At 36.2% G+C, this 12952-nt stretch overlaps 1 protein-coding gene across 2 annotated transcripts in view; it reads left to right on the top strand.

Annotated features, from left to right (window-relative positions):
* LOC112048845 (rho GTPase-activating protein 100F) overlaps positions 1 to 12952 on the top strand; it is a 76073-nt gene that overhangs the window by 35952 nt on the left and 27169 nt on the right. For both annotated transcript variants that reach the window (XM_052882483.1, XM_024086526.2), the window contains exons 2-3: positions 11027 to 11146; positions 11787 to 11870. In XM_052882483.1, coding sequence (XP_052738443.1) covers positions 11027 to 11146; positions 11787 to 11870 — 204 coding nt within the window. The remainder of the gene's footprint in view (positions 1 to 11026; positions 11147 to 11786; positions 11871 to 12952) is intronic.

The following is a 12952-nucleotide window of genomic DNA, read 5'->3' as shown; positions in this document are numbered from 1 at the left end:
TGTTCTAAAATGGTTACTAATTACTATTATTCAGTTTACCAATTATACAAGCAGAGCCGTGATAGCCCAGTGGATATGACCTCTGCCTCCGATTTCGGAGGGTGTGGGTTCGAATCTGGTCCGGGGCATGCACCTCCGACTTTGCAGTTGTGTGCATTTTAAGAAATAAAATATCACGGGTCTCAAACGGTGAAGGAAAACATCGTGAGGAAACACCTCTGAAGAACTCCTCTCAGAATGAGAGGGGTTAGGCCAATAGTCCACCACGCTGGTCCAATGCGGATTGGCAGACTTCACATACGCAGAGAATTAAGAGAATTTTCTAGTATGCAGGTTTCCTCACGATGTTTTCCTTCACCGTTTGAGACACGTGATATTTAAATTCTTAAAATGCACGCAACTAAAAAGTTGGAAGTGCCCCGGACCGGATTCGAACCCACACCCCTCCGGAATCGGAGGCAGAGGTCATATCTACTAGGCTATTAAAGCTCTAAGATAACATAAGAGGAAATAAAAGTATAAAAAAGGATTAAGTGTAGCTTAATTCGTTTAGCACCGGATATGGAACTACATAACATAAAGATACCCTTAGGAACCGTGTCTAGACAGTAGACAGTGTAGCCTTGACGAGGCTTCACTCCCCTTCGTATAATTTCTTACACTATACATAATATAGCGTTTAATACTGTCGAGGAAAGTCGTACGTATTCAAAGGATATGACCGGATGACGCGCCTTAAGAATTCACGCAGACGTCTGGTTCTGATGAAAGAAAGTCGGGTTTAATTCAATAGTGTTGTTTATTAAGTCTCTTAAGTTGTGTTGGCCATATTTGAATTTGCTTGAATGAAATTAAAAAAGCCGAGTACGGCTGGTCGTAGAAATATGTTTTCATATTTTTTAGGGTTCCGTAGTCCAAAAAACTCCTAAAATTTTGCCATTGCCGTCCGTATATCCGTCAGCGGCTTAGCTCAGAGACTGGATTTTTTTTAATCGTTAATATTATATATTGTGAGGTATTTGACTGGTGGGAGGCTTCGGTCCTGGCTAGTTACTACCATACCGGCAAAGACGTACCGCCAAGCGATTTAGCGTTCCGGTACAATGTCGTGTAGAAACCGAAAAGAGTTGTGGATTTTCATCCTCCTCCTACCAAGTTGGCCCGCTTCCATCTTAGATTGCATCATCACTTACCATCAGGTGAGATTGTAGTCAAGGGCTAACTTTTAAAAAAATATATCCTTTCTACTGTAAGGGACGAAGCCTAGATTAATAATAGATGTAGTGTTGCCAGTAAAAAATAATTTAAAAGAATATGATCCTTTTAGTCAATATATTAAAGCCATGTCCCTAGTAAGTCATTTATCCTGAAAAATACTCCTGTGGGAAAGATAGAAAAAGCAAAAAAGCAAGTAAGATAATAAAACTAGAACAAAGTTCTCTAATGAAATTGTTGATATGATTACTTTTTTATAAAATAAATAAAAAAGGTTCAATAATTCTCAATCCATTATGACAAGCATATAGCAGATAAAATCTTGATGAAACAAAACAACGGACATTAAGTTATAGATAATAAAAGCCTCATTATGGTCTTCCAATAAGTAACGAAGATCATTATCATACCGCTAGCCACTACTACCCTTGAGTGCAACGAAGGTTGCAGAAGTGCATTGACATCGGTTACCCGCCCAAATTCGGAACGGGTGTTAAATGAACGTTCGCTGATAGACTGGCGGGGCGTTTTCGTTTAGCCGGGTTATAACTGGGTGGTAGTAAAGCAACAGGTTGGTATGCGTTACGTAAGTATTCGGCGCGCGCACCCCATTCAGGGGTAGTAGTACGGGGTATCGATTAGACGTACGGCGGTCGTCTGCCGCGCATCGATTCTACCTCTCGAGCGTCTTAACTACTGTAACAGAAGGTGGGAGAAGTAAAATAATATTTTCACTGTACACAAATTTATTCGATAACAATTTCAGCATAGCTTCCGCTATAATGTTAATATTACACGCTGATGGTAGTATATGAATGAATCTGCTCAGTGTTACCAACTCTCTAAAATATTTATCCCTAAAGTTTGTGTCAAAAACCCCTTAATTATTGAGTTGTCCCCCTAAAAATATTAATTCATAATAATTTAGAAATAATATGATGTAATATGTTTCAAAAGTCTATATTTAATACAGACAAAATATTACGTCTTTATCTGAAGATTCAAATTTTTTGAAATCATACAGTCATGTTGACAATGAATAAATTTAACAATTTTTTTATTCGATGAAAATTGCCGCCAGTTGCCTCAGAGTGGTTGTAGAATATATTATATATATCGTTATAAGTCGCTAGGTCAAGAAAGAAATATTAAAATTATCATCAATTTAAAAATATTAAAGAGGCTAAAAATCCCTGAAAATACCCCTAAAAATTTCAGATCCCTAAAAAAATCCCATTTCACTTATTTGCCCCCTAAATCTGGGGGGGAAACCCCTAAGTTGGGAACCCTGAATCTGCTAAACAACCCTCTATTTTATAATATTTGCAAAGTTAGTGTCTACTGTTGGTAGCACGAATATGTTAACAATACAAGTACGTTTTAATAATAGTTCCGGAGTATTATTATACAAACCAAACGTTATAATTCTATCTAAAACACATTAATAATTAAAAGATATTTATAACGATCGTAAAATAATATTAAAATATCGAAACACAAAGTTGAGAAATGAAATACAAACTAAATCATAACGTGACGTCATAGTTGTTAAGATTAAAATAACCAATGATGAATTTATATCATGTAAAATAAATAATTATATTTATATCAATAATAAATAATAACCTCTCCACTGTTCGGATTGATAATCATTGTTACTTAATTAAATTTAACTATAATAACCGGAAGTCATAAAAGTATGAAATGAAATGACGCTACTATACGCTAGGCGGCGACACTTATCTATACGAAATAGGCGGGAATCAGTTACTATTTGTAACACTACTCCGTCTTGGACTCTTGTATTTTTAATCTGAATGCCTTGTTAGGCCGTCCGCGGATTTTATGTACGATTGGCTGTTAAACGGTTTTACGGGACTTTTGTTTTGTTAGTTGTTTATGGTCAGTAAAAGCCTGATAGTTTTTACTGATTAAAGTAAGCGTTTATTATACTACTGTCTTAATTCTTAACTAACCTAAATATACTTAAACAATACACATTACTATCTAGCCCCAAAGTAAGCATACAGAGTAACTTGTGTTATGGGTGCTAAGATAGTTGATATTATAATATTAATATACAATTATATACTACATATAATATAATTTCTTATATAATGTATAAATACACACAGACACTGGAAAACACCCATGCTGATCACACAAATATTTTCCAGTTGTGGGAATCGAACCCACGGCCGTGGATGCAGAAGGCAGGGTCACTATCCACTGCGCCACGCGGCCGTCAAAACTAACTACTGATATAAGTACTTTAACTTAAATATATAATTAGACGGAGTTGTTCAAATGTATAATATGGTATATTAGCCACGATTAATTAATGTCTACGGATTGACATAGATTTTTATAGGGATTCTAAGAGGGTTGGGTTTTATGTCAGTAGATACAGGAAAATGATACAAAATTATTCTTTTTTAAACCACACAATGTATCTTTTCATTGGTTCTTTAAAGCTCATTTAATTTAATTCAACCCCTTGATGGTGGTTGTTAAAATTGGTACGCCCTGAAACAAATACATCTATAGTTACATACTATTATTAACCGACTTCCAAAAAAGAAGAGGTTCTCAATTCAACGCGTGTGTTCTTCTTTATTTTTTAATGTGTGTTACCTCCTCATAACTTCATCATTTATTAACCAATTTTGAAAATTGTTTTCTTTGTTTGAAAGAGTATACTTTCAAATTAGCCCCATTTCATTTTCATGAAAATCGGTTTAGTAATTTTGTGTTAAAATTAAAATAAATGAAACATCTTTGAAGTCGGTTCAATTTTTATGTTAATAAGATTATTTACTTACCTTACACGCTTTTATTCACCTTTACCTTTAAAACAATAGTTGTCTTATGCCATACGTGGATTAAATCTAGATGTTAATAGGTAAAGATTTATGAAAAAGGACTTTTGGTTATTAGAAATAAGATAGGTTTTCGAAAAACACTTCCCCGTAGAAAAATACACCATCCCCTATACAGACGGTAGCAAAGAGAGCTCGTGTATGTAATTGCTTCGCATACGAAAATGGGTGGAAAGTCACGTCCGATGGTTTTGACGTATAATCGTATTTTTTCAGTTATACCGGTTTCGTTCGATGCGACAGTTGAGTAGGCTGGGGAAAAACGGAACTGACGTTTTGCGATGCAATTTTTCCAGTTACAGTTGGTTCGTGTTTTTCGAGACGCTCCAATATTTCAATCATTTTTAGTTTGATACTTATCATTTAAAATAGCGTTTACTCGGTACGCAAAAGAGCGATTCTGTGATAAATATTCAATTATTCATATTTGAATCGTAAATCTACTTGTGGGTCGTAGTTTTGCTTTGGACTGATTTAATTATTTTTAAACGTTTTCTAGGTATAAGTTACCTCCTTGTTTATTCCGTATCGTCAAGTCTTACTTTTCAATCTGCTTCGTCATTCGTCGTTATCAACCTATGTTCGACTCACTGCTAAGCTCGAGTCTCCTCTCAGAATGAGAGGGGTTAGGCCAATAGTCCACCACGCTGGCAAAATGCGGATTGGCAGACTATACGCACAGAGAATTAAGAAAATTCTCTGGTAAGCAGGTTTCCTCACGATGTTTTCCATTACCGTTAAAGACACGTGATATTTTATTTCTTAAAATGCACACAAGAATTATTAATAAATTAATGATAATTTTGACATTAAGTTAAAAGCTAAAGTTACGTTGTTTTACTAAAATGTGGTAGTAGAGGAGGCTGGGGCAAAATAAGTCAACAATGCGATACGAATCATGAGTCTGCATACTTTGTATTTTGCATTGTTCAAAATTGTGGCATCATAATAATTGTTGTGAACCCTTTTGTTTGAAGTTGTTTTGCGCAATTTGTTCATATTAATTGTTCTTGGGTTAAATAGAATTGATGTTGGTATTCGTTAGCTTACTTTTAATGATTATTAAAAGTAAGCTAACGAACTCTAGACTCAGCATTTGAGTCGTAATTAAAAGCATAGACACTAAATTTAATTTTGTTTTTTGGAAGTGTATTATTTAAAATATTGAAACGACGTTTTACTGGAGCTTCAAAATAACTAGCCTTAAACTCAGCTTTGTAAAATTTAGGACATTTTTCTTCGGTACCCTTAATAATTATATAGGTTTGGAATTTTTAATAAAATCTTTAAATGTTACATGGCTACATTATTTTATTTATTAAAAGTATAATACTAATATGAAATTTTTAGAAGAAGAAGAAAGAAGATTAAGAAATTTTATTTAATAGTATTCCTTTAAACGTTTTTACTCTAAAAGAAGTATTTTTAACTTATCATTTTAAATACATTTTATAGCAAAAGTGATCAAACGCTGAATTCGAACTATTTATCTGTTTGTATTCAATGCCTTCAGAAGAGTCAGAAAAATTGAATCATCATTACGTATATGGATCTCATTTCCGCATTCACTTTGTTGAAAATATTTTCTTTTTGTTATTCAACCTTTCATTTACTCGTGTTTACATAGTAAAGTAAACGATACCAAATGAAAAAAAAGAAGTAATAAAAGCTCAGCAGTGCTATGCTGGACTTTCATTAGTTTTTTTTAAACGGTTAAATTTAGTAAATAAAAATTTACTCCTTTCTGATGACCAATTAATCTGATATTTGGCAAACAATTCCATTTGTATTTTTTATTTTTAGCCGCAATCGTCACTTTGTTGTTGTATTAAAAACGTTCTTGAAATAAAAAAAATATGAATATTAGGAAATTTACTACTTTTTATCAATAAAACCTTCAATCAGCTTTGGAAGATATTACTGTTACTGCTAGCTATTGTCGTCTCGTTAGGTTCAGCTCTAGTTTAGCGTTATTGACTTTTATAGATTTGTATAGGTCAAATAGGCTAAACATAGTAAACGTTTAGCCTGCTTTATAAGCTGGAATTGTATGTCCAGAAAATCGAATGACAGGTTAAATACATTTTGTCATCATAAATTAATCTTTATTTAATATTATTATGTTTATTTGTTAGTGTTTACTTTAATACGATTAAGAGCCCAGAGAGTACAGAGCCTTGTAATTGTAATTTCGAGATTATAATTATGTAAAACTGTAACAGTCACTAGTGGACCAAATAAACAAATAAATTAAAAAAAAAACCATTTAGATTAATAAGTTCTAAGTACTAACATGACTAAATTGTGGAGTATGTTCTGTTCAAAGAAAGACATTTTCTATTCAAAGTAAAAGTTCAAAGAAAGAAATTATCTAGTAAATATTATCGTATCACATAATATTAGTCCTATTTTAGTATCTAAAACAGAAAGTTTTTAGTAATTATAAGGAAAATTATACACATTAAACTTTCAACATTAAATACTCGTATCTTACAGAAACGGAACCGACGTTAGATGATCAAAGCGTTTAAGTCATTCTTTAACATATAGCCCAGAGGATAACGGAAGTAGACCATCGTCGACGATAGATAAAAGCACTCGTTGGCACGAGACCGTCCAGTCACCTTTGCGGCATTCGGGAGCTTGCAGCTGCAGTACAGTGACCTCGTGCGTACGAGAGGGAAGTAGGTCAGGGACCCCCGCCACTGCTCCGTCCCGCCCCACTCTCCCCGCGATCGACCGCCGAATTCTACGCGTTCCCACAGATATGCGATCTTAACGGGTGAAAACAAAAATCGCCTTTATTTTTGTTATATAATTTCGTGTAATATAACACCTAGTTTTACTGATATAATGAGTATTACGTGCGCTATGAGTATATTACACTAATGCTTACAATGGTCGCGGCAAATTGAACAAATGTGACTAAAACATGCGCATATTGTAATTCTGGTAATCCATACTAATGTTATAAATACGAAAGTAAGGCTGTCGTTCTGTCTGTCTGTCTGTTACCTTTTCACAACTAAAGCACCGAATTGATTTAGATGAAATTTGGTATAGAGATAATTTGGACTTTGGTGTAGAACATAGGCTACTTTATACCCCAAAATGAATTGAAGGATCCCAAGGGATTTGTAAAAAAAATCATGCAGTATTTCTCGCGAACGGAGTCTCGGGCGAATTTTCTCGGGTATATTTTTCTAGCGAGGTTTTCCAACAAAGCACACACAAATAATCGTGGTATATTTAAAAACAACGCCCATACTAATATGAAATTTCAGTTAATGCTACTTTAATATACTAATAAGTTTAAAATACATTCAATATACGAATACCATAATATTGTGCCAAATGAAAAATGCCTAAACTTAACTTCTTAACAATTAAAAGAGGGCCTCAAAAATTTCCCAGCCAAGATTCAAGAAGTCTTCAGTTTCCGAATTTAAGTATTTCCAACTGAATTTGATTCATTTAATTTTGGAAAAATGTTGCTTTATTGCACTTGTGTGTTAAATATCGCGCAATTTTTGTAAAAATGTATTGATAGTTTACGTTTCGCGTTTTGATATATTTTTTTTATTTATTCTTTACAAGTTAGCTCTTGATTACAATCTCACCTGGTGGTAAGTGATGATGCAACCTAGAATGGAAGCGGGCTAACTTGTTAGGAGGAGGTCGAAAATTCACACCCCTTTCGGTTCTACACGACATCGTACCGGAACGCTAAATCGCTTGGCGGTACGTCTTTGTCGGTATGGTGGTAACTAGCCACGGCCAAAGCCTCCCACCAGCCAGACCAATTAAGAAAACCTCTATCGGCTCAGCTGGGAATCGAACCCAGGACCTCCGTCTTGTAAATCCACCGCGCACACCACTGCGCCACGGAGGCCGTTTTTACATTATAAAAACCAACAGGAACGATATACGCATACATTTAATATATGTAAATGTATCACTGATCTCTAACCTAGTTTCGTTTTACGACTGAAGGAAAACAATCCCTTTATGCGTTCATTGTGTTTTCCATTTACATGTATTGCAGCGCGAGCGGTACCGGGGGAGGGTCGGCATAAAAAGTAGATTAATTCTTATTGCTTTAAATAGAATATATAACCATTATAACGCTGTAGATATAAATTAATTATAAAAACAAGTGATTATCTTAGTTTATTTTTTTTTGAGGTTAGAATCTGAGTTTTAAATTCAGTTATAATTATTTTATAAAATGTATATAGCCTATGCCATCCGGGCTATTATTACAAACCTTTTGACACCTCGGTGATTAAAATTAGTTCAGTAGTTTCGCCGCTACAGAGAAACATACATAGACACTTACATACATAGACCTCCAAAATCATTACCCTTCCTTTTTTCTTCGCCGTAGTCGGGTAATGATTTTAAAGTATGCGCTAAACTGTAGGTTTTCCACACACGCGTAGACGATATTTTTGGCACAGTTGCTAGTTCTCAACAGAGAGATTTTAACGGCCTCCGTGGCGCAGTGGTTTACGCAGTGGATTTACAAAACGGAGGTCCTGGGTTCGATTTCCGGCTGGGCAGATTGAGATTTTCTTAATTTGTCCAGGTCTGGCTGGTGGGAGGCTTCGGCCGTGGCTAGTTACCACCCTACCGGCAAAGACGTACCGCCAAGCGATTTAGCGTTCCGGTACGATGCCGTGTAGAAACCGAAAGGGGTGTGGATTTTCATCCTCCTCCTAACAAGTTAGCCCGCTTCCATCTTACACTGCATCATCACTTACCATCAGGTGAGAGTGTAGTCAAGGGCTAACTTGTAAAGAATAAAAAAAAAATCCAGTTTTCCATTCCCCAGATCGGGTAATTTTAGGATTTTATATTTTCTTAATCAGTTCAGTGGTACCGCTAAGCGTATACAATCGTCGTTATCGACCCATATTCGGCTCACTGCTGAGCTCGAGTCTCCTCTCAAAATAAGAGGGGTTAGGCCAATAGCCCACCATGCTGGCCATTGGCAGACTTCACATATGCAGAGAATTAAGAAAATTCTGATATGAGAGAGGTCCAGAGAGGTCATATCCACTGCTCTAACTATCACAGCTCATAAGCTGGGATAAGTTTAGTTTAGTTAATTTTCAGATTATAACGTAAGCATAATATTTATGCTAAGTCGTGACCAACAAAAAACATACGACGAAATAAACTAAACGAGCAGATGGCTACTATATCCTCAGACCAATTATTGTATAGGACCTGCCTCGCTAGACGTTACTTTTCTGTCAAAGTATATGATCAACGATCTAATGCGATTATAAATACTGTCTCTATAGAATCGATGTTAAATAGTTGTAATCGTGTTCGTCGGTTAAAGAGCTCCGTAAAAATTATTTTTAGTGTAATTGAATTGTGTAAAAAACGGGAAAAAACTTCTAGTTTAGTTTAAGATATATACCAAGTCTAAGCTCGTTTTCCTCAGAAAATGACAGACAATTTTGTTCGTGACTATGAGTGCGATACAGGTCCTTCTATAATTGGTCTGAGACTATATCTTACAAAATATACGTTTTTGCGCAAGACAGTCATATCTTTTTTCAATACAACGTTAACAATAGTTCGACTTTGTCACAGCTTCAAGGAACTGTACCTAGACATTTTTTGAAAGGAAATGCTTTAAGCATCCCAGATAAAGATATTTAACCCCCAAGTCAGATGAAGAAATCTAAAATACTGAAGTGTGTTGTCGACCTGTGCATGCATTGCGTACGCCGCAATTAAAAAATTAATGAACTAGGTATGTTACAATTGTTGAATAAAACTTTCCACCTGTGGTATTTTTAATTTTGCATTCAGACCAACAAAACAAGAATAAAATTCGCAAGCGTTTTCCATACGCCGTAGAGCGGCAGTTGTTGTTTGCGTTGCTGCTTCCAGTGGCACTCTTTGTTTTATAGCGGCTGCTGTTATTTTTTTTATTTAAAAATAGCTTCTCGTCCTTTAAAATATTATTTTTAACAAAAAAGTGGATTAAAAAAAATAAGAAGGTTAAAATCGCAACTTATGTCAAGAATATGTAACTAAAACATACCCTTGAATAGCAGTGCTCAACTCTGGGTGCACGTTTAAAGCTGCTCAAGTTATTCTACCCGCCTATCCCAAGTAATCCAAAAGGATTAGACGGTAAGAGATGTGGACGGATCGAACGCCACAAGATTACTGAAGCCAACCAGCACCTTATATCACCAGTCGCTCCCATCCAGACGCTCTCGCTTTTACAGCTTGCGCCACCTAGCGTAGGCACGAGCCAACACGAGATAGTCGAGTGACGTCATATCTCAGACTACTCTTTTCTTACAATATAATATTACTAAACAACAACCCACCACGTTTTTATAGTGTATATTTAATGTGATAGGCTATACTTGTACAAAGACCTGTCGTGCTATGTGGATCAGAATATTGGGCGGTGAAAGGGACGGATAGTAAGCGAATGCATTGAGATGGATGTGTGGTGTGACAAGAATAGATAAAATAAGGAGTGAGTTAGTAAGAGGAAGTCTGAAGATGGCGCAAGTGATAGAAAAATTGAGGAGTAAAAGGGTAGCTTGGTATGGACATGTAATGCGTAGGGAGGAAAGTCATATTACTAGAAAAACGTTGAATGTGCAAGTGGAAGGACATAAGACGAGAGGAAGACCAAAGAAGATATGGTTGGATTGTGTAAAAGAGGACGTGTGTAAAAGGAGTGGATGATAAGTTGACGAGTAATAGGGACGAATGGAAAAGATTGACATATTTTTCCGACCCCACCTAAGCGGGATAAGGGTAAGGAGATGATGATGAGGCTATACTTGTATTTATCCCCGTATTCTCAAGGGAAACTAAGCCGGTAAATCCGTGGGCTAGTTTTTAATGAAATAGTAAATAGTAATCAATAATTGTTTATTTTTGTCCAGGAAAATGGTCGCGCGGCGCCGGATCTTACGGCGTCGCCGGGCCGAGCGCCGCCCGGCCCGCCGCAGCCGGCGCGGGCCAACCATGCGCCGCCCTGCGTGCTGCAGCCAGACTTCCGGAAGGTAAACCCTGAATTAGAACCTTAGTGGAAGTTTATAAACCGCCCCCCCATTTTCTGCGTAACCGGAGTGCGATCACCCGCCGGGGAGCCAAGTGGACGCTCCTCAATGTATCATCATTTATAATCGGACTTTCCGGAAATATCATCATTTATAAGGAGATCCGCAGACGAACCAAACTCACCGACATAGCTCATCGAGTCGCGAAGCTAAAGTGGCAATGGACAGGCCACATAGTTCGAAGAGCCGATGGACGTTACACCTTATCCCAAGGTGCTGAAATGGCGACCCCGCATCAGGAAGCCCAGTATTGGACCCACCTCTTGGTGGACCGAAGACATCAAGCGGGTTGCAGGGAGCAGCTGGATGCTGATGCATGGCAGTCCATGCAAGAGGCATATGTCCAGCAGTGGACGTCCATCGGCTGATATTGATGAATCGGACTTTTAGAGATAAATGATGACATTGGTTTGCACGAACATCCTTTCACTCCAAACGTATATCATATACCATGTCTGTACCGTCGTGGGTAAAAAATACCTTAAATGGAACTTTAGCCTCTTATACCATCAGAGATATCAACAGCTACTATATTATTAAAAACCCCAATTATTTATAAGCTTTCACGAGCTATTATTTGTAGGTATCGGGCGTCAGCAATGAAATATTCAGACAAATTGAAATGGTGGAGAATGACCACGATGCCACCACAGCCGCGGCGCTCGAGGTAACTATAATTAAACATTTAAACGAATTATATTATTTTGGTTTAAGCATTTATAGGAATTATACGATAGTGTACAAGCAATAGAATATACTCCATACTACTACTCCATCATCATCACCTTACAATTATCCCACTTAAGTGCGGAAAAATACGTCAATCTTTTCCATTCGTCTCTATTACTCGTCAACTCATCATCCACTCCTTTTACACACATATCCTCTTTCACACAATCCAACCATCTCTTCTTTGGCCTTCCTCTCCTCTTGCACATTCAACATTTTTCTAGTACTATGACTTTCCTCCCTACGCATTATATATCCATACCAAGCTAACCTTCTACTCCTCAATTTTTTTGTCACTGGCGCCACCTTCAGACTTCCTCTCATATACTAATTCCTTATTTATCTATTCTTTTATATATATATATATATATACTACTATATACTACAACTCCATAAATATCTATAAGTATAGGTAAGTAACTTTAAGTGAGATTAGACAATTCTTTCTTATGTCTGTGAGGTGACCTTACTCTTCATGGAATATGTAGGATTTATGAAGATTAAAGTACGTAAAGGTAAGAGTCAGGGCATGTAAAGTACTATGAGTATTTTATCTTACTAGAGTAATATATAGTACAAGCAGTAACATATTAAGCAATGTTGGCTCGATAGATTTGTCAGATTTTTGAGAAGAAAAGTAAAACTATGTACAATGAATATTGAAAAATTACGCAATCTATTTAAAAAAAAAATAAGCATAAATTGAAGCTTAGTTTCCCTGGAAACCGTAACCCATTGTCATTATTAACTTTAAAGACAATGATCACCCTCCCACTGTCAACCCTTAAAGTTGATATTTAATTAATCCTTTCTTAGTGCCGCTTCATGCCACAAAAGGGAACGTTTGTCTTATTTTCAACTTGCAAGATTCAGCAGATTGCTCTAAGCTTTAAAAGCTTCAGTAGCTTGGCATTTTAAGTATACGAGCATATGAATTTTATAATTAATCTATGAAAATAAACTCATTTGACTTTTCCATCCAATTGAGTTGTAGCATATTTCGGTAACATCGATTCTTTT

The sequence above is a fragment of the Bicyclus anynana genome, chromosome 7, assembly GCF_947172395.1.
Source record: "Bicyclus anynana chromosome 7, ilBicAnyn1.1, whole genome shotgun sequence".
Taxonomy (NCBI): Eukaryota; Metazoa; Arthropoda; class Insecta; order Lepidoptera; family Nymphalidae; genus Bicyclus; species Bicyclus anynana.
The sequence above is the reverse complement of the archived record's forward strand: the minus strand, read 5'-3'. Positions and strand labels throughout refer to the sequence as shown.